This window comes from Dendrobates tinctorius, unplaced genomic scaffold, assembly GCF_039654945.1.
Source record: "Dendrobates tinctorius isolate UK_male_01 unplaced genomic scaffold, ASM3965494v1 ptg000200l, whole genome shotgun sequence".
Taxonomy (NCBI): Eukaryota; Metazoa; Chordata; class Amphibia; order Anura; family Dendrobatidae; genus Dendrobates; species Dendrobates tinctorius.
In genome coordinates, this window is record NW_027361867.1 from 2918884 (window position 1) to 2946483 (window position 27600).

The 27600-nt window shown below is 47.5% G+C and overlaps 2 protein-coding genes across 2 annotated transcripts; both read right to left on the minus strand.

Moving 5' to 3' along the window:
• Window positions 1-1390: 1390 nt before the first annotated feature.
• LOC141056828 (uncharacterized) lies at window positions 1391-11155 on the minus strand. Its single transcript, XM_073553301.1, has 3 exons — window positions 11141-11155; window positions 10737-10827; window positions 1391-2381 (listed from the first exon to the last, which is right to left on the minus strand). The coding sequence occupies exons 1-3, from the start codon at window positions 11153-11155 to the stop codon at window positions 1528-1530; spliced, it is 960 nt and encodes a 319-aa protein (XP_073409402.1). The 3' UTR covers window positions 1391-1527.
• Window positions 11156-11189: 34 nt separating this feature from the next.
• On the minus strand, window positions 11190-12008 carry LOC141056829 (gastrula zinc finger protein XlCGF66.1-like). The gene is made up of 3 exons (XM_073553302.1): window positions 11722-12008; window positions 11413-11592; window positions 11190-11330 (listed from the first exon to the last, which is right to left on the minus strand). Exons 1-3 carry the CDS (start codon window positions 11797-11799, stop codon window positions 11190-11192), a joined length of 399 nt encoding a protein of 132 aa, XP_073409403.1. The 5' UTR covers window positions 11800-12008.
• Between the last annotated feature and the right edge of the window lie 15592 nt (window positions 12009-27600).

Below are 27600 nucleotides of genomic sequence, written 5' to 3' on the forward strand. Positions count from 1 at the left end.
CATGCGCAAAATACGCGACCGCACCTTGCTTACGGATGACCTACGGAGCACTATTTAGGTGTCATTCATCCGTATTACGCCTGTAAACTACGGACCGTATTTTGCGTCGGTTAGTGTGACCCTGGCCTTATTTTAGGGCTATAAAATGACAAAATATAACAATAGCTTGCAAATAAGTGAGAAAATAATCAATAAATGAGATAAAAAACACAAAAAAAAAACCCCTCTTTAAAAAAAAAAATTTTCAAAAATTTTTTTTCAAAGAGGGTTTTTTGGTTTTTTTTTTGTGTTTCTTATCTTATTTATTGATTATTTTCTCACTTATTTGCAAGCTATTGTTATATTTTGTCATTCTATAGCCCTAAAATTAGGGTATTTTCTGGATTTGTGAGGATTATTCAGCGCAGACATTTTTAATTTTATTTGCACTTTAATCAACAACTTGGTGGTGTGTCGTTTGTCGTGCAGCGGATATTTCTCTTGTAGTACTAGCGCCCCCAATATATATATCTAAACTATATACTGTGTAAGTTTATAAGCCCCTCCAGTGTCAGGAATAGATAGTATGTGAAAATACCGTATATACCGCTCAGGGAACACTTACCTTTCAGAGATAATTTCCATATTCATACTAAATAACGGCACAGATCCCCCAGACATTATGACTGCACATATCCCTAGTCTTTATACCGATATTGCACTCATTCCCTGACAGACCGCAGCATGGCCATTAGTTAGAAGCTGCTAATGGTCTTTGGAGCAGGTACGTTTTCCCTGAGTGGTACATATTGGGCCGTCTGAAGACTGAGTTTAGTCTAGGATAATTTGTCTGCACTACTAATTAACAGCAGTTACATTACCAAACTAGGGCAGTCCCTATAGGAGAAAAACACAAGAATTATACTGTATTGTCACATACTATCTATTACTGACACTGGAGGGGCTTATAAACTTACACAGTATATAGTCTGAGGTCTGCGATCTGCCAATATATGGCTAGTTTTCTGACTGTTTTGGATAACATGATTTTAGTGTTTTTTTTCGTTTTGTCTCGCTTGAATATAGGTCAATATTAAATAGTCTCCTGATGAGTCGCCTTTGGTGAGGACGATGAAGCCCGGAGAAATGTGAGGCTTGGAGAGTGAGTGTGTATACGTCACCTCTACCTATATACTGAGATGTAGGGTACATGTTTTTCTATTAGTCACCTACTGACTAATCTTCAGGGGGTGAATTATGGGTATAGTTTTACATTTGGAATGAATAAGGTTTAGTTTTATCCTTTTGTCAGCAAACATGAGGAATGACAAGAGACAACCCATTTAAGAGAATTCAATTTTGGTTAAAACTATTCCAACACTATGAACATAAAAAAGACTTCTCCCCTATGTGACGTGTCTGATGTTTATTAACAGTTGATTTCCAAGTAAAATATTTCCCACATTAAGAAAATGAAAAAATCTTCTCCTCTTTGTGACTGCTCTGATGTCTAACAAGAAGCGCTTTCCGGTTAAAATATTTCCCACATTATGAACAGGAAAAAGGCTTCTCCCCTGTGTGGGTTCTTTGGTGTTCATCAAGATTCTGTTTCTTGGTAAAATATTTCTCACATTCTGAACATGAATATGGCTTCTCTCTTCTGTGAGTTCTTTGGTGCTTAACAAGCTTTCCTTTCAGGTTAAAACATTTCCCACATTCTGAACAGGAGAAAGGCTTCTCTCCTTTGTGAGTTCTCTGGTGGTTAACAAATTGTGATTTAAGTGCAAAGCATTTCCCACATTCTGAACATGAAAAAGGCTTCTCCCCTGTGTGAGTTCTATGGTGAGTAACAAGCAGTGATTTACGTGTAAAACATTTCCCACATTCTGAACATGAAAAAGGCTTCTCTCCTGTGTGAGATCTCTGGTGGTTAACAATTTGTGACTTATGTGCAAAACATTTGCCACATTGTGAACATGAAAAAGGCTTCTCCCCTGTGTGAGTTCTTTGGTGCTTAACAAGATTTCCTTTCAGGTTAAAACATTTCCCACATTCTGAACATGAAAAAGGCTTCTCTCCTGTGTGAGTTCTCTGGTGTGTAACAAAATGAGATTTCTTTTTAGAACATTTCCCACATTCTGAACATGAATATGATTTCTTTGCTTTAGGAGCAGTTTGTTTTTTATTGCCTCTTTTGTGACTTTGATTTTCCTTAGTAGTCGGTAATGAATCAGAAGATGGGACCTGTTTCACAGGAGCAGATGACAGATCTTTGCTGTGAATGGATGATGATATATCTGGAGTAATAGCAATCACTTCAGTTGTATCTTGTAGGATCTCAAGATCATCAGATTTAAAAATTGAAGATGTCAGCTGTCCCTCAGATCTCCTGGTACAGTCATCTGCTAAGATAAAAAACAATTTTTTTAACCCCTTAGTGACAGAGCTAGTTTGCAGCTTAATGACCAGGCCAATTTTTACAATTCTGACCACTGTCATTTTATGAGGTTATAACTCTGGAACGCTTTAATGGATCCCACTGATCCTGAGAATGTTTTTTCGTGACATATTGCACTTCATGTTAGTGGTAACATTTCTTCAATATGTCTTGTGTTTATTTATGAAAATAACAGAAATATGGCAAAAAATTTTGCAATTTTAAAACTTTAAATTTTTATGCCCTTAAATCAGAGAGATGTGTCAGACAAATATCTTAATAAATAACATTTCCCACATGTCTACTTTACATCAGCACAATTTTGGAAGCAAATTTTTTTTTCGTTAGGAAGTTATAAGGGTTAAAAATTGACCAGCAATTTCTCATTTTTACAACAAAATTTACAAAACCATTTTTTTAGGGACCACATCATATTTAAAGTCATTTTGAGGGGTGTACATGACAGAAAATACCCAAAAGTGACACCGTTCAAAAAACTAGACCCGTCAAGGCGCTGCTCAAAACCACATTCAAGGAGTTTATTAACCCTTTACGTGTTTCACAGGAACTAAAGCAATATGGAAGGAAAAAATTAACATTTAACTTTTTTTGCAAAAAATTTACTTCAGAACCAATTATTTTTATTTTCACAAGTGTTAAAAGAGAAAATGAACCACAAAATTTGTTGTGCAATTTCTCCTGAATACGCCGATACCCCATATGTGGGGGTAAACCACTTTTTCAGCGCACGGCAGAGCTCGCAAGGGAAGGAGCACTGCTTGACTTTTTCAACGCAGAATTGGCTGGAATTGAGATCGGACGCCATGTTGCGTTTGGAGAGTCCCTGATGTGCCTAAACAGTGGAAACCCCCACAAGTGACCCCATTTTGGAAACTAGACCCCTTAAGGAACTTATCTAGACTTTGAACCTTCAAGTGCTTCACAGAAGTTTATAACGTAGAGCCGAGAAAATTAAAAATCATTTTTTTTCCCTCAAAAATGATTTTTTAGCCTTCTATGTTTTATTTTCCTAAGGGTAACAGGAGAAATTGGAACAGAAAAGTTTTTTTGCAATTTGTCCTGAGTACACTGATACCCCATATGTGGGAGAGCTTGGAAGGGAAGGAGTGCCATTTTGGAATGCAGACTTTGATGGAATGGTCTGCGGGCGTCATGTTGCATTTGCAGAGCCCCTGATGTACCTAAACAGTGGAAACCCCCACAAGTGACCCCATCTTGGAAACTAGACCCCACAAGGAGCTTATCTAGATGTGTTGAGCACTTTGAACCCCCAAGTGCTTCACAGAAGTTTATAACGCAGAGCCATGAAAATAAAAAGTTTTTTTATTTCCACAAAAGTGATTTTTTTTTTAGCCCCCAATTTTTAGACCCCCAAAATAGTAAATAGTGGAAACCCCTCAATTCTTGCTCCAACCCTAACCCCAACACCCCCTAACCCTAATCCCAACCCTAACCCTAATTCCCCCTAACCCTAATTCTAACCCTAGCGGAAAAATGAAAAAAAAAAATATTTTCTTTATTTCATTATGTTTGCCTAACTAAGGGGGTTATTTACTATTTTTTTTATTTTGATCACTATGATAGTTTATCATAGTGATCAAAATGAATGAATGGAATCTGCCAGCCGGAGCCTGCAGATTCACGGCGGGCGCACTGTGCCTGCGCCCGCCATTTTCTCCAGATCCAAGATGGCGGCGCCCACTGGAGGACGCCGGCGGGACGCAAGACCACCGGAAGGGGACCCTGGACCACGAAGAGGTACCGGGGGGGGATAGGGGACCCTATTTCTCTCGCCTCTGATATGCAATCACATCAGAGGAAAGAAATTAAAAGCAAAAATCGCGGCTTTTTTTTGCCGTCGCCGTTATAGGGTTAATAACGGCGATTGCAAAAGCGGGGTCGGCAAAAACCAACCCGATTCATGTTCTCTGGGGTCTCGGCTACCCCCTGCAGCCAAGACCTCGGAGAAAATACGACACTGGGGGTGCTATTTACTTACTCCACAGCGCCGTGAATTCACGGCGCTGTGGTTTCAGTACCCATAGGTCCCAACCCTCCCGATTCCCACGGGACAGACCCGATTTCTGGTCCTTATCCCGCCGTCTCGGCCGGGAAGCTTTCTATCCCGCGATCGCGGTGTATGACCGCAAAATACAGCAGAGGCCGCACACAGTGCTGGGATCGCCGCGTCACATCCACAGGGTGCACAGAGCTCACCTCCAGCCCAGCCCCAGGAAGCAAGAACCCGGAACTACAGCTACCGTATATCACCAAGGAGAGGCGCCCCATCCTGCAGCAAGTGCCCAGAGAGCGTGTGGTGCTGTGAGGATGCGGTCAGGCGCTCAGGTACACGGAACACGCTGAGTCTGGGGGGGACAGTGGAGTCTCGGGGACAGAGAGGTCTGGAGGGGACAGAGAGGAGTCCGGAGGGGACAGAGAGGAGTCCGGAGGTGACAGAGAGGTCTGGAGGGGACAGTGGAGTCTGAGGGAGATAGGAGTCCGGAGGGGACAGTGGAGTCTGGGGGAGAGAGAGAAGTCCAGAGGGAACAGAAGGGACAGAGGACTAGAGGGGTCAGATGAGTCCAGAGGGGACTGAGGAGTCTGAGGGAGAGAAAGGAGACTAGAGGGGACAGAGGAGTCTGGGGTGGACAGAAGGGAGAGGTGTCTGGGGTGGACAGAGGAGTACAGAGGGGACACAGGAGTCTGGGGTGGACAGAGGAGAACAGAGGAGTTTGGGGTGGACAGAGGAGTACAGAGGAGTTTGGGGTGGACAGAGGAGTACAGAGGAGTTTGGGGTGGACAGAGGAGTACAGAGGGGACACAGGAGTCTGGGGTGGACAGAGGAAAACAGGAGTCTGGGGTAGACACAGGAGTTTGGGGTGGACAGAGGAGTACAGAGGGGACACAGGAGTCGGGTGGACAGAGGAGAACAGAGGAGTTTGGGGTGGACAGAGGAGTACAGAGGGGACACAAGAGTCTGGGGTGGACAGAGAAGTGAGGAAAAGGTGTGTAAATGGGTGTGGCTTAAAATGGGTGTGGCTAGGGGCGTGGCCTAAAATTTAGCGCCGCCACCTTTATTCCTCTTTGCCTTCTTCAAAAGTTGGGAGGTATGAGTACCCTTAATTAAAGCCGTTAAAAGGCGTATCAGTTGTCGTTAAGGGGTTAATAAAATATTCTTGAGTTTTATATTTTTCAACATTTCTACTTAAACTGTCCATAAAAATGGCAAGCTATGCAAAAAACTTATTATTTACCAAGACAATGACAGTTCACAGTCTAATAGAAAACCTTGTTGGATGAACCAGTAGTGTGTGGTGTTCAACTGTTTGTTCATTCTGCCTCCCAAATATTGAATAAAAAGAAACCAATCAATGTTAGGCTAGTTTCACACTAGCTTATTTTCCACGCAGCGATCGGTGCCGCTAAGCCCCACCCCCTGCCGGCTCCCTGCCCGCCCCATCCGGTCATCGCCGCCTACTATCACAAACGGCTGCATGCGATCTGCGCACCCTATCTTTAGCATAGGGTGCGCAGACCGTGTGCTGGCTGTGCGCTAGTAGGATTTTAGCGTGCGCTCCGCACTTTTGAAGATGTGCCGGTGTGCGCCGAATGCACCATGCTGCATTTTGGTGCGCTCGGCGCACCTTCAAAAGTGCGCAGCGCACGTTAAAATCCTACTAGCGCACGGCCTGCGCACCCTATGCTAAAGATAGGGTGCGCAGATCGCATGCGGCCATGTGTGATAGTAGGTGGCGATGACCGGATGGGGCGGGCAGGGAGCCGGCAGGGGGCGGGGCTTAGCGGCACCGAGCGCTGCATGGAAAATAAGCTAGTGTGAAACCAGCCTTATGTAAGCAAAAATAATACTAATTCTCATCTCACAAAAAACAAGTCCCCACTCAGGTCCATCATCTGTCAATGGAAAAACAGGTAAGGCAGGTTACAGTTAGTGCTATAGTTAGGATTAGTGTTAGGCTAAAGATAGGGTTTATTCTAAAGTTAGGGGTAGGGTAAAGAATTAGGCTTTTCTCAACTGTCTCCCCAATAATTTGGTCACGTCATGTCGTAGTTTTCTATTTACGAAAAAAAATAAAAACGAATAAAATGGTCCATCAGTATTATAGTGCAGAGGAGACTTATGCACTTTTATGCTCTGACAGCGAAGAAACTGCAGTGTCAGATGGCGATGTGGATTTCGAGGGCTTTAGCAGCAGCGACAGTGATAGCTCAGAAATGAGCAGTGATTCTGGTCCATCCTCACACACAAGGACCAGTACAACAAGGAGGACAAATAGCGCTTCTGGAGAAATGTCTCCAACTCAGGGAACAATGCCCAGTACTAGCGCTGTCCCTAGTGCTCGAGAATTGGCGCACACCAATGTCCAAGGGGCTTTGCCTCTTGATGTAGCATTTCCCAGATGGGAGGCTTCGGATTCGGCTACTCCATTCATCCCTAATTTTAATGATATTCCTGGTATAAATGTGGAAGTGGAAAATTTGGGACCAATTATTTTTTTTAATTTGTTTCTGACAGATACAGTAGCTTGCTAGAGCATATTGTCCTACAAATCTATATGTGTCCCAATTCATCAGCCAGAATCCACGATCCTATTATGCTAGGTCAAATTTATGGAACCAACTAATATCCTAGAAATGAAAACATTTTTAGGACTTACCGTCGCTATGGGGCTTGTTAAAGAAACGAGCATTCAGTCCTATTGGTCCAACCGCCCTGTTCAAGCCACCCCTATGTTTTCTACCGTTCTTCCTAGGACCCGTTATCAAATGCTCATGAGATTTTGGCATTTTAATGACAATAGTCAATGCCTGCCCAGAAATGTCCCTGAACATGACAGAATATTCAATATCAGACCCATCATCGAAGACTTGACAGAAAAGTTCTTAAAGCTTTACACCCCAACAGAAAACATTTCCATTGATGAGTCCCTTGTAAAATTCAAAGGAAGACTGCACCTCAAGCAATTTATTCCTTCTAAGAGGGCAAGGTTCAGAATAAAGCTCTACAAAATGTGTTAGAGTTCAACCGGATACACATCAGCTTTTCACATTTATGAGGGGAAAGACAGCCAACTAAACCCACCAGGATGCCCTACTTATCTGGGGACATCTGGAAAAATGGTTTGGGAGATGATAACTCCATTTTTACAAAAAGGCTACAATCTGTATGTTGATAACTATTACACCAGCATACCCCTATTTAAAGGTCTGGTTGAACATAACATAGGGGCTTGTGGGACCATTCACAAAAACCGTCAGCATTTTCCACAATCATTGGTCAGCAAAAAGCTCCGAAAGGGGCAGTCAGGGGCTTTACACAATGGAGAGCTGCTTGTCCTTAAGTATAAGGATAAAAATGATATTTTTATCCTGAGCTCGATCCACACAGATGCCACAAGGGCCACTGCAGACCAACAGGGATCCACTACTCCAAAACCTGTGTCTGTCATTGACTACAACAAATATATGGGGGTGTGGCCCTTGCAGATCAGGAGCTACAGCCATACCAGGAATCAAGAAAATCATAGATCTGGTATAAAAAGTTAGTCATGTATTTGTTTCAGGTGGCCACATAGAATTCTTTTGTGTTACACAAAAAAGCTGGAAATGCAGATACTTTCCTTGATTATCAGGAAAAGGTCACTGAAAATCTTGTTTTTGAAAATTTTGTCCCCGCCAATCCTTTATAATCTGAAGATGTGAGAAGACTCACTGAGTGACATTTTATTGCACTCATCCCAGTAACTGAAACAAGAAAGAACCCCCAGAGAAGATGTCGTGTATGTTCCTAGAGAGGAATGAGGCATGATCCCCGCTATTATTACCCACAATGCCCATCACTGCCAGCCTTATGCCTCCATGACGGCTTTACAATCTTCCACACAGAACCACGTTTATGATCTGTTTTGACATTCAAGCATTTGGATTATTTAGTGACAGACACATTTGAGTAGAGCTGACTTAACAATTTCCGGGGGTAGGTGGGGGAGGTCTCCAGAGTCACAAGCTGGGCACAATATACTGGGCAGTACAATGACATTTTTGCAATTTTTGCTCTAAAACTTCTACTACGAGTTTCTGGAAATCATCCATGTAGTAAAAATGGTCACTATATCCATAGATGAAATCCCAGAGGGGTGTCATTTCCAAAATGGGGTCACTTCAGGGGGGATTCTCTTGTTCTGGCACTTAGCGGCTCTCCAAAGTGCCATAAAAGCAGAATCCCCCCTGAAGTGACCCCATTTTGGAAATGACACCCCTCTGTGAATTCATCTATGGGTGTAGTGACCTATCTACCTATTTTCCAATGTAAAATCTGGGGTTAAAACAACATTTTAGTGGTAAAAATGTAATTATTTTTCTTCACTGCCCAATGGTATAATTTTCTATGGAACAGCTGTGGTGTCAGTATGCTCACTGCACCACTAGAAGAATTCATTCAGGGAAGTATTTGGTAAAATGCAGTCACTTTTGGGGGCTTATGCTGTTCTGGCACCTCAGGGGCTCTGACAATGTGACGTCACCCACAAACAATTCCAGCAAAATCTGCTCTCCAATACGGCGCTCCTTCCCTTCGGAGCTCTGCCATGCGCCCAAACAGTGGTTTACCCCCACAAATGCGGTGTCACCATACTCAGGACAAATTGCACTTCAACTTTGGGGTCCAATTTCTCCTGTTACCCTTTGAAAAAAATGGAGGGCGAAAAGATAATTTTTTGTTGAAAAAATATGATTTTTTTTATTTTCATGGCTCTAGGTAATTAACTTCTACGAAGCACTTGGGGGTTCAAAGTGCCCACCACACATTTCCTTGGGGGGTATAGTTTTCAAAATGGGGTCCCTTGTTGGTGGTTTCCACTGTTTAGGCACATCAGGGGCTCTTGAAACGCGACATGGCAACCACTAATTATTCCAGCATATTTTACATTCAAAAAGTCAAATGGTGCGCCTTCCCTTCCGAGCCCTGCCGTGCACCCAAACAGTAGATTTCCCCCACATATGGGGTATCGGCATGCTCAGGAGAAATTGCAAAACAAAATGTATCGTCCATTTTCTCCTGTTACCTTTGCGAAAGTAAAAAAAAATTAGGTGTAAAGGAAAATTTTTGTTATTTGAAAAGTAAATGTTTATTTTTTCCTTCTACATTCCATTCATTCCTGTGAAGCACCTGAAGGGTTAATAAACTTCTTGAATGTGGTTTTGAACACCTTGAGGGGTGCAGTATTTAGAATGGTGTCACTTTTGGGTATTTTCTGTCATATTTACCCCCTCGCTGTTTAACTTTTAACCCTTATAACTTCCTAACCAAAAAATTTGATATAGTTGATATAGAGGCTACTGCGCAGGCGCCGCCATCACCGGTGACATTTTGCTGGATGTAATTTTTTTCTAAGCCTCACAATAGCCACAATATTATAGGCATTATCACCAATAATATCAATGCTATTATATGCATTATGTAATAATGGGGGCAGGTCAGGCTGGTTTCACACTTGCGCGTTTTTTTCCCTATCTTTTACATGGGTGTGCATAGGTGCACATACACATGCGTTTGTACGCGCATGCGTTTTTTTGTAGTGTGCGCTCGGGCACACAAAATGCATCCTGTTGCATTTTTTGTGCGTCCGACTTGCCCCAAAAAAACGCATGCGCACGCAATGTGTTTTTCTACAGCCAAACACCCATTATGCACGTATGCGCAAAAAAACGCACCAAAACCCACAAAAAAAAATGCACAAACGCATAATGCGTTTTTTATGTGCGTTTGCACTGCGCACGGTGTGAAAGTAGCCTCAGTGAGGAATCAGCGACCTGTCATAAGCCAATACAGATGAATATGTAATCAGACCACATAAAGCCCCGCCCACAGCCCCACCCACAGCCCCGCCCCAGAACACGAGAATCGCATTCACTGAAAACTACAAATACAGATTACACAACAGTAAACCAGAGTTGCCCTCATTTATGGTGGACCATAGGAGCTACTATGGATCCTGAGCAGAAGATTAGAGAAAATAATATTGCTCCCCATTTCAGGAGAGATTGTGCAGTAATCTGAATTCCTTAGGATCAAAAACAATGTAATTGGTTGTAAGTTCTATAGAAAAGGGCTTTCACTGCCCAAAGTCATTTGAACAGTTTTGGGTGGAGGAGAATATTGTGGTCTAGAGGCAAAATGGTGATCATGGTAATACGGCCGGACTACACCACCGATAAAGCAGCCACAGCCGGTGACTGAGAGGAATCTGTGACGTCTCTGCATTCAGTGGTTACTACTCACCTGGGTAGTCATATGTGGGAATCTCCTCTTTACACCGCTCATCATCTCTCACATATGTCTCTGTAGTATTAATATGGGTCAGATCTTCACCCTGAAACAAATATTGTAAAAGTCACAGACAGATGGGGAAGTCCCATCTATGATCAGCTCTAATCCTGCCATCTCCACCGCTCTCATTACACAAGTATAAAACATATAATACTGGTGGATAAAACAAGACTGAGCACAAGACCTTCACAGCCGTCTACACATCATAGGGGAGATCTCCTGACACCTTCTCTCCATCTACCTGATGATCCTGAGGAGCACTGGGATCTTCTTGGTTACAGTCCTGTGGAAGAAGAGGACGGGGACATCTCTCTGGTGTTGTCCTCTTACTGGATAGATCTGGAGGAAACACATACAGGGACTGAATTCATTCTCTACATACAGATAATTATAGGCCGTGTGTATTTAGTCCTGTCTATTACCTGGTGATGTGAGGGGCTGGGGAACCTCCATTATGACGTTCTTGTACTGATCTCTGTGTCCTTCTAAATACTCCCACTCCTCCATGGAGAAATAGACAGCGACATCCTGACACCTTATAGGAACCTGACACATACAATGATACCGTCATCCCCCGATCCCTTCATAATGTTACTGTATAATGTCCCAGCATTCCCAGCAGTGTCACCTCTCCAGTCAGCAGCTCCATCATCTTGTAGATGAGTTCTAGTATCTTCTGGTCATTGATGTCCTCATGGATCAGGGGGTGAGGTGGAGGCCCCGTGATTGGGCTCAGGGGTCTTCCCCATCCCTCAGACACAGGGTCCTGACAGCGATCACTAGAGGTCTTCTTCACCACTGTGTAATCCTGGTTATGGAGAGACACATTAATAAATCTCACTACAGACATTTCCAGAGTCCTCACCTCTCCAGTTCTGTCCATCTGTTATTCCCATAGATAAGAATGATGTAATGTGACGTCATCAGAATCTCTCACCTCTCCAGTGAGACGGAAGAGGATCTCTAGGGTGAGGTGTAACATCCTCTCCGCCATCTTGTCTCTGTCCATATCCATCCTTGATGGGGAAATCAGGAAAATTCTCTTCTGTAGAAGATCTTCACTGAGAGGATCCGATATTGTAGAGACCTGAATGAGAAGAAGATGATCCGATGTAACATCATAAGAATCCTGTGTAATAATACAATTACTGGAGATAATAAGGGAAACATATGAGGAGATTTATTATCTTACAGGGTTTAGTTTTCTCCCCTGACATCTACTAATAAAACCTATATATTTAGGCCACAGACAACAAGCAGTTTCCTCCTCGGAGTTGGCAGCTGAACACGTTCCTCATAGACTCATCTTCCATAACGCTAATTCTCCTCTCATTACCGACACTGGAATCGGCATTAGCAATACTGCAGGAGATATTCATTACACGCGACATGAGAAATAACTCCTTCATGATGAGGATGACATCTTCATCTTCTACTGCGGCTCTAGAGACAGATGTGGCCAGAGTCGGTCACTGCCTCCATCCCCACCGGCCGTCTATATGAAGGTTTCCCGTCTTCCCCGCACTGGAATCTTCTCTCCCGTTAGATCTCAGCTCTGAGTCACACACAGAAGTTTGAGGCTTTTCTGGAAGAACAGGACAGGAGAGATCTGAGGCCGATGTCTCCATGTACAGGGTTTCCCCTCGGGATAAGAGGCTTCTCTATCCCTTTCCCCCAATTAGAGGGGACACCTGTGGATATCAGGGTCTTTACCGGCTGCAGTCCTGGGGGGATTTACTCGGTAACGTGGACGTTGGACAAACGTCACCATCAATTCCCATCAGAGTGAAGGAACATCGCTCCTCTATTCAGCTCTATGGATCCAGGATGAAATCCACTGCGGCCCCTGCAAGAAAAGAGCAAAGTCTGGTGAGACCCCCGCACAGGACCTGTGATGAGGTCACAGGAGGGGAGGAGTCAGGGGTCACATGATCAGGGGCCTCAGTGTGTGCAGGACTCTGCTGTGCTGGTTGTCATGGTGCTGGATGAGGGGAAGTTTCTGTGTGGGGTCAGGAGGGGTTTACAGGGTGGATGTGGAAGAGCCGTGTGTGTACGAGGTGTACGGAGCGGAGCCGTGTGTGTACGAGGTGTACGGAGCGGAGCCGTGTGTACGAGGTGTACGGAGCGAAGCCGTGTGTGTATGAGGTGTACGGAGCGGAACCGTGTGTACGAGGTGTACGGAGCAGAGCCGTGTGTGTACAAGGTGTACGGAGCGGAGCCGTGTGTGTACGAGGTGTACGGAGCGGAGCCGTGTGTGTACGAGGTGTACGGAGCAGAGCCGTGTGTGTACGAGGTGTACGGAGTGGAGCCGTGTGTGTGCGAGGTGTACGGAGCGAAGCCGTGTGTGTATGAGGTGTACGGAGCGGAACCGTGTGTACGAGGTGTACGGAGCAGAGCCGTGTGTGTACGAGGTGTACGGAGCGGAGCCGTGTGTGTACGAGGTGTACGGAGCGGAGCCGTGTGTACGAGGTGTACGGAGCGGAGCCGTGTGTACGAGGTGTACAGAGCGGAGCCGTGTGTACGAGGTGTACGGAGCGGAGCCGTGTGTACGAGGTGTACGGAGCGGAGCCGTGTGTACGAGGTGTACAGAGCGGAGCCATGTGTGTACGAGTTATACGGAGTGGAGCCGTGTGTGTGCGAGGTGTACGGAGCGGAGCTGTGTGTGTATATGGCGCCCCTGAGGCTTCAGTCGCCACAGGTACTGCACCTCCTAAGGTGTAGTGCCACACCATCCAGGTATGGTGGGAACTCCTGACCACACTCCACACCTGCACCCCACACACAGGATAGTTCAGCAGGGACCCATCCATGCTTTATGCTGGAAAGGTCATAGGTTGCCTTTTGTGGTCCCTGGCTTCGTAACACGAGAGGTGCTGGGGAGGCGGGTGGAGTTAGCTATAAAAGAAGGGGAAGAGTGAAAGTTAACAGACAGAGAGACAGTTAGTTGGTTAGAGAAGAGAGAAGATGGGTGTCTGAGGGACGTGCTGCAGCAGGTCCCAGTGATCTGGGCTGCTGGCACGAGAAAGACCAGAGAAAGAGACTGATAAGATTGATAACCTAACCTTCCAGAAGAGAGAGAGAGAGAACAGATCGGAACGAAGGAGAATAGAAGGACGGTGGGAAGCAGCTTGAGAAAGAGAGAGAACCCTTCCAGTCCAGAGAGCGCAAAGGCCGGGGCCCGGTCCCCGAGGTTGATTGGATCTTTATGTCTGGCAACAGACACCGGAGGAGTAGTGAGCCGCTAACGCCTTGCTCCCCTCATAGACTTGGGACACAAAAGCAACTGAATAGAGAGCCGGGACGCAGTGAGGAGTCCCCGAAGCAGGCTACAGCTGTCTGTCATACAAGTAAAGACTCGGAACACCTAGAGAGAGGTATTCCAGGATAACTAAGTACTGGATTGCTTCGCACCTAAAGGCGCATTGGAGGAGTCGTTCAGTGAAGGTACATATTGGTGGAGTGTGGAAGGGAGAACCCTATCTGGCCTGAAGGTTGGCTGGAGCCCTGACCCGGAGAACACAGTACGGAGGCAGGCGTGTGAACTGCAAACAGTGAGTAAATCCTTGGAACCACACACCCTGTGTCCTCCAGTTATTCCAGCACCGCTACACCTGGGTAACAACATCTACCCCATCCTGCGCCTCTCCTCATCCATTGCACCTACACTGCCCTGGGACTACAGCTCCACCTGTGGGGAGCTATACCATCTCTGCTGCACCACACCATCAGTCCCAGTGGATCTGTATGCAGCATTGGCCTAACACCATACTTGCCAAACACCACGGGTGGCGTCACAAACTATTCTGCCATTAACTAGACCACCGCCATTGACATTGGGCACCCAGGGCCACGGACCAGGTCACCGCTGCTGTGACACATTCCCGCCGAGTAACCCCACAGCCCTGGGAGGGTGACCCATGTACGACGTGTACGGAGCAGGGTTGTGTGTGTACAAGGTGTACGGAGCAGGGTCGTGTGTGTACGTGGTGTATGGAGCGGAGCCCTGTGTGTAGGAGGTGTACGTAGCGGAGAGGTGTGTGTACGAGGTGTGCGGAGCGGAGCCGTGTGTATGAGGTGTACGGAGTGGAGTAGACTCGTGTGTGTATGAGGTGTACGGAGTGAAGCCATGTGTGTACGAGGTGTATGGAGTGGAGCCGTGTTTCCGAGGTGTACGGAGCGGAGCCGTGCGTGTATGAGGTGTACGGAGCAGGGTTGTTTGTGTACAAGGTGTACGGAGCAGGGTCGTGTGTGTACGTGGTGTATGGAGCGGAGCCCTGTGTTTACGAGGTGTACGGAGTGGAGTCGTGTGTGTACGAGGTGTACGGAGTGGAGCCGTGTGTACGAGGTGTACGGAGTGGAGCCGTGTGTACGAGGTGTACGGAGCGGAGCCGTGTGTGCGCGAGGTGTACGGAGCAGAGCTGCGTGTACGGAGTGGAGCCGTGTGTGTACGAAGCGGAGCCGTGTGTACGAGGTGTACGGAGTGGAGTCGTGTGTGTGTACGAGGTGTACGGAATGAAGCCGTGTGTACGAGGTGTACGAAGTGGAGCCGTGTGTACGAGGTGTACGGAGCGGAGCCGTGTGTGTGCGAGGTGTACGGAGCAGAGCTGCGTGTACGGAGCGGAGCCGTGTGTGTACGAGGTGTATGGAGCGGAGCCGTGTGTGTACGAGGTGTACGGAGTGGAGCCGTGTGTGTACGAGGGGTACGGAGCGAAGCCGTGTGTACGAGGTGTACGGAGCGAAGCCGTGTGTGTACGAGGTGTACGGAGCGGAGCCGTGTGTGCGAGGTGTACTGAGTGGAGTCGTGTGTGTACGAGGTGTACGGAGTGGAGCCGTGTGTGTACGAGGTGTACAGAGTGGTGCCGTGTGTACGAGATGTACGGCGCGGAACCGTGTGTGTATGTGGCGCCCCTGAGGCTTCAGTCGCCACAGGTACTGCACCTCCTAAGGTGTAGTGCCACACCATCCAGGTAAGGTGGGAACTCCTGACCACACTCCACACCTGCACCCCACACACAGATAACAGATCGGAACGAAGGAGAATAGAAGGACAGTGGGAAGCAGGTTGAGAAAGAGAGAGAACCCTTCCAGTCCAGAGAGCGCAAAGGCCGGGGCCCGGTCCCCGAGGTTGATTGGATCTTTATGTCCGGCAACAGACACCGGAGGAGTAGTGAGCCGCTAATGCCTTGCTCCCCTCATAGACTTGGGACACAACAGCAACTGAATAGAGAGCCGGGACACAGTGAGGAGTCCCCGAAGCAGGCTACAGCTGTCTGTCATACAAGTAAAGACTCGGAACACCTAGAGAGAGGCATTCCAGGATAACTAAGTACTGGAGTGCTTCGCACCTAAAGGCGCATTGGAGGAGTCGTTCAGTGAAGGTACATATTGGCGGAGTGTGGAAGGGAGAACCCTATCTGGCCTGGAGGTTGGCTGGAGCCCTGACCCGGAGAACACAGTACAGAGGCAGGCGTGTGTGTGAACTGCAAACAGTGAGTAAAGCCTTGGAACCGCACACCCTGTGTCCTCCAGTTAATCCAGACCGCTACACCTGGGTAACAACATCTACCCCATCCTGCGCCTCTCCTCATCCATTGCACCTACACTGTCCCGGGACTACAGCTCCACCTGTGGGGAGGTATACCATCTCTGCTGCACCACACCATCAGTCCCAGTGGATCTGTATGCAGCGTTGGCCTAACACCATACTTGCCAAACACCACGGGTGGCGTCACAAACTATTCTACCATTAACTACACCACCGCCATTGACATTGGGCACCCAGGGCCACGGACCGGGTCACCGCTGCTGTGACACATTCCCGCCTTGACACCGGCCTGGTACAGAGTAACCCCACAGCCCTGGGAGGGTGACCCATGTACGACGTGTACGGAGCAGGGTTGTGTGTGTACAAGGTGTACGGAGCAGGGTCGTGTGTATACGTGGTGTATGGAGCGGAGCCCTGTGTGTACAAGGTGTACGGAGCGGAGAGGTGTGTGTACGAGGTGTACGGAGCGGAGCCGTGTGTATGAGGTGTACGGAGTGGAGTCGTGTGTGTACGAGGTGTACGGAGTGGAGCCGTGTGTGTACGAGGTGTACGGAGTGGAGCCGTGTTTCCGAGGTGTACGGAGCGGAGCCGTGCGTTTATGAGGTGTACGGAGCAGGGTCGTTTGTGTACAAGGTGTACGGAGCAGGGTCGTGTGTGTACGAGGTGTACGGAGTGGAGCCGTGTGTACGAGGTGTACGGAGCGGAGCCGTGTGTGTACGAGGTGTACGGAGCAGAGCTGCGTGTACGGAGCGGAGCCGTGTGTGTACGAGGTGTACAGAGCGGAGCCGTGTGTGTACGAGGTGTACGGAGCGGAGCCGTGTGTGTACAAGGTGTACTGAGCGGAGCCGTGTGTGTACGAGGTGTACGGAGCGGAGCCGTGTGTGTACGAGGTGTACGGAGCGGAACCGTGTGTACGGAGCGGAGCCGTGTGTACGGAGTGGAGCCGTGTGTGTATGAGGTGTACGGAGCGGAGCTGTGTGTGCGAGGTGTACGAGCGGAGCTGTGTGTGTACAAGGTGTACTGAGGGGAGCCGTGTGTGTACGAGATGTACGGAGCAGAGCCATGTGTGTACGAGGTGTACGGAGCGGAGCCGTGTGTGTACGAGGTGTACGGAGCGGAGCCGTGTGTGTACGAGGTGGACGGAGCAGAGCTGCGTGTACGGAGCGGAGCCGTGTGTGTACGAGGTGTACAGAGCGGAGCCGTGTGTGTACGAGGTGTACGGAGCGGAGCCGTGTGTGTACAAGGTGTACTGAGCAGAGCCGTGTGTGTACGAGGTGTACGGAGCGGAGCCGTGTGTGTACGAGGTGTACGGAGCGGAGCCGTGTGTGTACGAGGTGTACGGAGCGGAGCCGTGTGTGTACGAGGTGTACGGAGCGGAGCCATGTGTGTACGAGGTGTACGGAGCGGAGCCGTGTGTACGGAGCGGAGCCGTGTGTACGGAGCGGAGCCGTGTGTGTATGAGGTGTACGGAGCGGAGCCGTGTGTGTACGAGGTGTACGGAGCAGAGCCATGTGTGTACGAGGTGTACGGAGCGGAGCCGTGTGTACGGAGCGGAGCCGTGTGTACGGAGCGGAGCCGTGTGTGTATGAGGTGTACGGAGCGGAGCTGTGTGTACGAGGTGTACGAGCGGAGCCGTGTGTGTACAAGGTGTACTGAGGGGAGCCGTGTGTGTACGAGATGTACGGAGCAGAGCCATGTGTGTACGAGGTGTACGGAGCGGAGCCGTGTGTGTACGAGGTGTACTGAGCGTAGCCGTGTGTACGAGGTGTACGGAGCGGAGCCGTGTGTATGAGGTGTACGGAGCGGAGCAGTGTGTGTACGAGCTGTACAGAGCTGAGCTGTGTGTGTACAAGGTGTACTGAGTGGAGTCGTGTGTGTACGGAGCAGAGCCGTGTGTGTACGAGGTGTACGGAGTGGAGCCATGTGTGTACGAGGTGTACGGAGCGGAGCCGTGTGTGTACAAGGTGTACGGAGTGGAGCTGTGTGTGTACGAGGTGTACTGAGCGGAGCCGTGTGTGTACGAGGTTTACGGAGCGGAGCCATGTGTGTACGAGGTGTAGGGAGTGGAGCTGTGTGTGCATGAGGTGTACGGAGCGAAGCCATGTTTGTGTGGACCCCTCTGTGTACTCTGTATACCCCATCTTCAGTCACAGACCCCTCTGTGTACGCTGTATATCCCTAGCTTCGGTCTCAGACCCCACAGTGTACGCTGTATACACCCGTTTACCCCCATCTTTGGGCGCAGACCCCTGTGTACACTCTATACACCCATATACCCCCAGCTTCGGTTGCAGACGCCTCTTTGTACGCTGTATACACTCGTATAACCCCAGCTTCAGTCGCAGACCCCTCAGTGTATGCTGCTTACACCTGTATTCCCTCAGCTTCGGTCGCAGACCCCTCAGTGTGCTCTTTATACACCTGTATACCCCCAGCTTCGGTCGCACACCCCTGTGTATACTGTATACACCTAGCTTCAGTCACAGACCCCGCGTCTCTCACACTATATACACCTGTATACCCCCAGCTTCAGTCTCAGATCCCTGTGTACTCTGTATACACCCGTATACCCCCAGCTTTGGTCGCAGACCCCTGTGTATGCTGTATACACCCGTATACCCCCAGCTTTGGTCACAGACCCGTGTTCACTGTATACACCTGTTTATCCCTAGTTTTGGTCGCAGACCCCTGTGTACACTGTATACACCCATATACCCCCAGCTTCAGTCGCAGACCCCTGTGTATGCTGTATTCACCTGTATACCCCCAGCTTCAGTCACAGACCCCGCGTGTCTCACACTGTATACACCTGTATACCACCAGCTTCAGTCTCAGAACCTGTGTGTATGCTGTATACACCCGTATACCCCCAGCTTCGGTCACAGACCCTTCTGTGTATGCTGTATACACCCATATACCCCCAGCTTCGGTCGCAGACCACTCTGTGTACGTTGTACACACCCATATACCCCCAGCTTCGGTCACAGACCCCTCTGTGTACGTTGTATACACCGTATACCCCCAGATTCGGTCACAGCCCCGTGTTAACTGTATACACCCGTATATCCCCAGTTTTGGTCGCAGACCCCTGTGTATGCTGTATACACCCGTATACCCCCAGGTTTGGTCACAGACCCCTGTGTACACTGTATACACCTGTATACCCCCAGCTTTGGTCACAGATCCCCTGTGTATGCTGTATACACCCGTATATCCCCAGGTTCGGTAACAGATCCCTGTGTACACTGCATACACCCGTATACCCCCAGGTTTGGCCGCAGTCCCCTGTGTACTCTGTATACACCCGTATACCCCCAGCTTTGGTCGCAGACCCCTTTGTATGCTGTATACACCCGTATACCCCCAGCTTCGGTCACAGACCCTGCATCTCTCACTCTGTAGAATTGACGCCGAACACACACGGTAAAACTGCGGTCGTCGGTCTCTCATCTCTCACACTTATACTGATAACATAAGATGGAGTCAGACGAACCCTCCTACAAAACGTGAGAACAAAGTCATTACTACAGGACTGTGTGAGAAAGGGATTTATTCTACAAGAAACGCTGGGGCCACAAATGAGAATAACATAATGTCGCTCATCTTCTCTTTCACCATAGATATTGACAGTGAGGGCGACTTCCACTTTACCGCAATGTGGATTTTAGTGGCCATACATAAGTAGTTTACTAGCTTCTGAAAGCTTTCTGGAAGCCGGGAAGGCCTGGTTCCCAGTAAAAGTGTAAAAGGTTCCAGATCAACCGGTCCACCATACATCTGTGCTATCAGACGCTTCACCTTCTCCCAAAGCCCAGAAACCACCGTACAAGACCACCAAATATGTCTCATGTCACCAGATATTCCACAGCCCCTAAAACAGTCTCCCGAGATATTGGGGAAAATGCTGTGAATTTTTTCCTGTACATAATAGACTCTGTACAATAGTTTTAAGGAGGTCTCCACAAGGGAAGTCTGGTGACTACCTCTTGATAGGGTGTCACAGCTACGTTACCATTCATCAATTGACTGTTCAAACTCCAAATCCTCCTCCCACTGTAACATATACTTCAAATTTTTTATCATTTTGTGGAGAATTTATAGCATAGTAGATCAATGAGATCATTCCCCTGCCCAAAGGGTCATTTAGACATTATTTTTCAAAACTCATTGCCCTGAGAGTAGTACCGCTCGGGAGGATCTGCTTTCCAAAGTGGAAGATCTGGTTCAATCGCATTACCTCCCTAGCTGGAAGTTCAAATTTTTGAACAAATTCCTATCTGTCAAGTAAGATATTAAATGGGGATCACAAATGTTTAAGTATATGAATACCTTTCAGCTTCCACCAAGAAAAAATTTGAGGCTCAAGGCCTGGCGGGAACATGGGGTTTTGTAATATAGCTGTCAGGGGAGAAGGGCTTGATTGTAAGTTATAGCTAAACCGGACTTTCCTCCAAAGAAGCAACGAGTGGACTGTAAAAGGAGCCACATTCATTAACCCCCGTGGAAGTCGGTCTGTGGTCCACATTAGGCCTGATAAAGAGAATGGTTTGGAGAGAAATGATTCCAGAATAACCCATCTCGGACTATTGGGATATGAACACGCACTTATTAATGGAGCAATCTGTGCCGACTTGTAATAAAGTGTAAAATTAGGGAGGGATAAACCCCCTTCTTTTTTGTGTCGGAACATACGTTTTTGCCCAATTCTGGGTTGTTTTCCTAGCCAAAGAAACTTAGACATCATGGAGTGTAACTGAGTGAAGGTTCTGTCTGGTACCATAATTGGGAGGGACCTAAATAGATATAAGAAGCGAGGCAGTGACACCATTTTTAATGCATGTGTTCTGCCGAGCCAGGATAACTTTGAGGAAGCCCATCTATCCAGGTCCCTCTGGAAGTTTTGGATCAGTGAAGAGTAATTCCACCTAAACAGAGGTGACCTGTTGGCTGTTAAGTTGATACCCAGATATGTTAGATAATGTTCTTTGTATATAAACCCAAAATGGGAGGCTATATTAGTTTGCTCTGTCTTAGGAAAATTTACAAATAATGCTTCGGATTTATCAATGTTAATCTTTAACCCTGAGATCTTCTCAAATTGTTGAAGGAGGGAAAACAAGTGTGGGAGTGAAGTGTGGGGACTTATTAATGTTAGCAGGAGATCATCCGCAAAGAGGCTGACTTTATATTGGTCTCCCATATTCTCAGGGCCCAGGATATTCTGATCTCTCCTTATTGCTTCCACAATGGGTTCCATTGCAAGTGCAAAAAGATCCGGAGATAGAGGACAGCCCTGCCTGGTACCCTCTGAATATTAATTGGAGGGGGATGTGGTGACGGGAGTTTTACATAAGCGATAGGGCTATCATATAACAATTGGAGGCACTTTATAAGTTTAGGGGAGAATCCGACTTCCGATAGAACCGTAAAGAGATATGTCCAGGACGCCGAATCGAAAGCCCTCTCAGTATCTAATGCAAGCAGGAGAAGTCGCTTTCGTTGTAGGTTAGTTGTATGAATAATATTTAACCCTCTCCTAATATTATCTGGGGCCTGTCACGCTGGTATAAAACCAACCTGATCCCGATGGATGAGGTGAGGGAGGATTTTATTGATCCTGTTAGTCACAATGGATGTAAAGATTTTGAAGTCAATGTATAAGAGGGATATAGGTCTATAATTTGTGGTGAGATGATCTTTCTTAGGATTAGGGATTACGGTTACATGCGCCATGTAGAGCTCAGGGGGCAGCTGTGAGCCATTTAGTAGTGAATTACAGAGGTTTTTATATGTGGTGTCAGCACATCGCTGCATTTTTTATAATATATTGCTGTAAGACCATCCGGCCCCGGGGACTTTCCTCTTTTTAGTTTTTTGATTGATGAAACTATTTCCTCCTCAGAGATGTGTAAATGGAGTTGTTGTGCCGCGGACTCAGTCAGGTTAGGTAGATGTAGTGTGTGAAGGAATGACTCCAGTAGTGAGGGGGGTGATTGTGGGGCGAATACAAACTCTGGGAGTGTTCATTATAAGTGCTATACATGACATCGGGGTGGGCTGAGGTCTGACCCTTAGGGTCTTTTATAGAGGAGATTATATGCAGTGACTCTCTCATTCTGAGCTTACGAGCGGCATCTTATTAGGCTTATTGGCATGGTGATAAAACGCGGCTTTACTCCAAGTTAGCGCCTCTCCGTTCTGGTGGTGAGAATGGCGTCTAATTGTCATTTCATATCTTGTATTTGTGTAGATAAGTATAGGGGTGAAGAGCGCTGATTGGCCAATTCTAACTCCTGCAGTTTCTCCTCCAGTCTGGGCTGTAATTCAGACCTTTCTTCTTCCTGTAGGCCGATAACTTAATCACAGAACCGGGAATAGATTTTCTGTGCGCGAGTCACATTGCTCCAAGTGAGGCCTCCTCCGCTGTGTGAGTTTAGGAGAAATTTGTTATATCTTCTCTAATAGCGGTTACATTAGAGATTTGGGAATTTTAGCTCCTGGTGCGGAGTCGATAGCACAATCATATGCCGCCATATAGTAGACGGCCGGTAACTGGTGAGAATTCCCTCCTGTGTGGGGTCTATTTCCCTCCAGAGAAATCACACGTTACATTCCACACATAACACTGTGTAGAGAAGGCGGCGCGGGGTAATTGTGCCAGTAGTGAGGGGCGAATAATGGCGGGAATGTCACTGACTGAGGAGAAGGCTCCATGGAGGTCTGCACTCCGGAGCTCATGTGACCCCTGACTCCTCCCCTCCTGTGACCTCATCACAGGTCCTGTGCACAGAGCAGCCATATATGTGGAGTGCGGCTCTGCAGGTTAGTGATGGGCAGTCCGGCTCTTCTGGCTCCTTTCCCCACTTTTCTCCCTCCTGTCCCTTCACTATAAAGCCTGGGCCTCATTATACAGCTGTACAGGGGTCTAGTGAAGGCTTTTTAGCCCTTTCCTCAGACTGTAGCTCCTGGGCACAGGTCCTCACTCCTGTCCCTTCACTATACAGCCTGGGTCTCATTATACAGCTGTACAGGGGTCTAGTGAAGGCTTTTTAGCCCTTTCCTCGGACTGTAGCTCCTGGGAACAGACCCTCACTCCTGTCCCTTCACTATAAAGCCTGGGCCTCATTATACAGCTGTACAGGGGTCTAGTGAAGGCTTTTTACCCCTTTCCTCAGTCTGTAGCTCCTGGGAACAGGCCCTCACTCCTGTCCCTTCACTATAAAGCCTGGGCCTCATTATACAGCTGTACAAGGGTCTAGTGAAGGCTTTTTAGCCCTTTCCTCAGTCTGTAGCTCCTGGGAACAGGCCCTCACTCCTGTCCCTTCACTATAAAGCCTGGGCCTCACTATACAGCTGTACAGGGGTCTAGTGAAGGCTTTTTAGCCCTTTCCTCGGACTGTAGCTCCTGGGAACAGGCCCTCACTCCTGTCCCTTCACTATAAAGCCTGGGCCTCATTATACAGCTGTACAGGGGTCTAGTGAAGGCTTTTTAGCCCTTTCCTCAGACTGTAGCTCCTGGGCACAGGCCCTCACTCCTGTCCCTTCACTATAAAGCCTGGGCCTCATTATACAGCTGTACAGGGGTCTAGTGAAGGCTTTTTAGCCCTTTCCTCAGACTGTAGTTCCTGGGAACAGGCCCTCACTCCTGTCCCTTCACTATAAAGCCTGGGCCTCATTATACAGCTGTACAGGGGTCTAGTGAAGGCTTTTTAGCCCTTTCCTCAGACTGTAGCTCCTGGGAACAGGCCCTCACTCCTGTCCCTTCACTATAAAGCCTGGGCCTCATTATACAGCTGTACAGGGGTCTAGTGAAGGCTTTTTAGCCCTTTCCTCAGACTGTAGCTCCTGGGAACAGGCCCTCACTCCTGTCCCTTCACTATAAAGCCTGGGCCTCATTATGCAGCTGTACAGGGGTCTAGTGAAGGCTTTTTAGCCCTTTCTTCAGACTGTAGCTCCTGGTCACCATGTGATCTCACCATAACCCTAACAAGCTAATTAAGGTGTGAAACTTTGATCAAAATTATCTCAGTACACAAATCTCCAAGGGTGCCCAAAGTTTTGCATCGCGCCCTTTTTCCTTTTTGCAATTATGAAATTGTAAAAAGTCTATATATATATATATATATATATATATATATATATATATTTTTATTATTATTATTTTTGCCTAAAATACAAAGGCCATGTGTCATCTTAGAGGTTCGGCCTTTTAGAGATCATTTCATCTTCATCTTACTACTGCTCACAATAACGGTCATTTTGACCCGGGGCGCCCACACTTTTACATGCCGCTGTCAGTGCTTCATCCCGCTGGTGCTCAATATTTAATAGGGTCTTGCTATTAAACTTAATGAAAAGTTCGGTGAATTTCCTTGAGCTGTTATTACTAGAGATGAGCGAATATCGTCGGAGAAGTTGTTATTGGCTAATATCACTTACCGAATAGCTGCATCGGGACCCCGGATCCCTGGAGCGCTCCCGATAATCAGCTGCATGTGTCGCCCTCCATGCAGGTGCTGTGACTATCACACAGCGCGACACACGCAGCTGATTATCGGGAGCGCTCCAGCACACTGAGTCCTGCACACACTGAGGCCCCTGATCATGTGACCCCTGACTCCTCCCCTCCTGTGACCTCATCACAGGTCCTGTGCACAGAGCAGTCATATATGTGGCGGACACTCCTGGATCTTCTGCTTTCTGGGCCGGTTCCTCCTGTGAGTCCTATTAACCCTTTCACTCCCTGTATTCTCCTTTCTGACAGGACAATATCTGAATTCGGACAGTGTGACAGGAATTTAAGCAATGTGGAAGGAAGAAATGACAATTTTACTTTTTTCCTCACGAAAATGTGACTTTAGCCCCAAAATTGTCAGCGTAACAAATCCTTATTTCCCCCACTGTAGTTTGTAGACTCCATATTCAGATCCCTAAAGTGCGAAAAGAGCTGAATTCCCCACTTAAGTTATTACATTTTGGAAATTGCCCCCACTGGGAATTTATCTCCAGGTAAAGGCACAATTGTGTCTCCATGGGGGTTGTGCTCACAACCCAACATCGTGTGGCCTCCAAAGAAATGCCACCCCACACCATTACTGACCACTGCCAAACCGGTCATGCTGAAGGATGCTGCAGGCAGCAGATCGCTCTCCACGGCGTCTCCAGACTCTGTCACGGCTGTCACATGTGCTCAGTGTGAACCTGCTTCCATCTGTGAAGAGCACAGGGCGCCAGTGGTGAATTTGCCAATCCTGGTGTTCTGTGGCAAATGCCAAGCGTCCTGTATGGTGTTGGGCTGTGAGCACAACCCCCATCTGTGGATGTCGAGACCTCAGACCATCCTCATGGAGTCAGTTTCTAACCATTTGTGCAGACACATGCACATTTGTGGCCTGCTTAAGATCATTTTGCAGGGCTCTGGCAGTGCTCCTCCTGTTCCTCCTTGCACAAAGGTGGAGGTAGCGGTCCTGCTGCTGGGCTGTTGCCCTCATACGGCCCCCTCCACATCTCCTGTTGTACAGGCCTGTCGCCTGGTAACACCTCCAGCCTCTGGACACTACGCTGACAGACACAGTAAACCTTCTTGCCACAGCTCGCATTGATGTGCCATCCTGGATGAGCTGCACTACCTGAGCCACTTGTGTGGGTTGTAGAGTCCGTGTCATGCTACCACAACTGTGAAAGCACAACCAACATTCAAAAGTGACCAAAACATCAGCCAGAAGCATTGGTACTGAGATATGGTCTGTGGTCCCCACCTGCAGAACCACTCCTTTACTGAGGGTGTCTTGATAATTGCCAATAATTTCCATCTGTTGTCTATTCCATTTGCACAACAGCATGTGAAATTGATTGTCAATCAGTGTTGCTTCCTAAGTGGACAGTTTGATTTCACAGAAGTTTGATTTACTTGGAGTTATATTCTGTTGTTTAAGTGTTCCCTTTATTTTTTTGAACAGTGTATATAGATATAGATAGATTTTTTTTCTTTACGTTGGAGGGCCCAATTCCAGCTATTGCTGTGGGATCTGTGATTTCTATCTACTCCACTGTGTACAGGATAATAGAGTATAATAAAGTAGTTATGGACGTGACGTAACTAACATTGTGCAGTGACTCTGCTTTCCATATAGTGATGGATATTTCTTGTTGCTGAAACTGTGATATTTTTTCCACTTTAAACCTTTTTTAAACCCCTCTGATCAGTGCGATCACACAACATACAAGCCTCTGATGGCTCCGGTGATGCCCTGTACTACTGTAGTGCCGTGTATCATCACTGCCTGTCAGTGTAATACTAACGGCCCCATACACATGAGATCAGAGTTGGCTGAACGGTCATTTGGCAGACGGCGATCTCTCCCGACTCCCCCATACACACAAATATTCCAGCTTTCCTGTGGTCTGTATGAGAGAGTCGCCTCCAGACTCCTCTAGAGGAGGGTTATCTACAGGAAGAGCAAACAGATTATCCTCTGAAATTAAGGATGCCGGATCCTTCTCTGCCCTGACATCATCTGTCGGGAGGCCCCCAAATACATTATATGGTCGGCCAAACCCCCCGAAATCAGTGCTTTCATGGAACTTTAGTCTAATGTGTATGGGGGCGTTATAAGGTAACTTATTGGACGCTGCCTCTGACCCGGCCTAAAAGACCTTCATACATTGCAGCCCAGACCCCATTATTAGGCATGTAAGTATCGGAGTAACTAGGCCGCCCCATACTATCGAGTACTTGGGGGCGGGGGGCATTCAGCCAAACTCTGTCACACCTTCTTAGATGCCATGTTTGCTTTTCACAGCAGCAAGTGGTTAAACTGTCAGGGATTTGTTGCAGCCTCATCTGTGCCGTCCCTGCGGTGTACATCTATGTTCTGGGGACCAAAAAGATTCATTTCTTTTTAATAAATGTTTAACATGTTAAAAATTATAAAATGAGTCTTCTGCTTTTTGCATATTTTTTTCTTCTTACAAGAATTGTTGGAGCCACTTTTTCTTTAGAAACATTTTAATATCGGCTTTTTCTGGAGTTTTTCTTGTAATATAGGAAAGTCTAAGGCCAGAAATAAACCCCATAAATCACTGTACATGGAGACTTTGGGATCAGATCATTTCTGTCCGTTGTGTTTGTGGAAGCAAAAAATCTTTTCTAAAAGCCTCAAACTTCTGTGTGTGACTCAGAGCTGAGATCTAACGTGAGAGAAGATTCCAGTGCGGGGAAGACGGGAAACCTTCATATAGACGGCCGGTGGGGATGGAGGCAGTGACCGA

Excerpts from the sequence above, each read along its gene's own strand:
- LOC141056828 (XM_073553301.1), bottom strand. Across the intron at positions 2,382-10,736 it reads TCCCACATATGACTACCCAG|ATGACTGTACCAGGAGATCT; the intron begins GTGAGTAGTAAC and ends TTATCTTAGCAG.
- LOC141056829 (XM_073553302.1), bottom strand. The coding sequence starts at position 11,799 with ATGGATATGGACAGAGACAAGATGGCGGAGAGGATGTTACACCTCACC. Across the intron at positions 11,593-11,721 it reads TCTTCCGTCTCACTGGAGAG|GATTACACAGTGGTGAAGAA; the intron begins GTGAGAGATTCT and ends CTCCATAACCAG. Across the intron at positions 11,331-11,412 it reads TGGAGCTGCTGACTGGAGAG|GTTCCTATAAGGTGTCAGGA; the intron begins GTGACACTGCTG and ends TGTATGTGTCAG.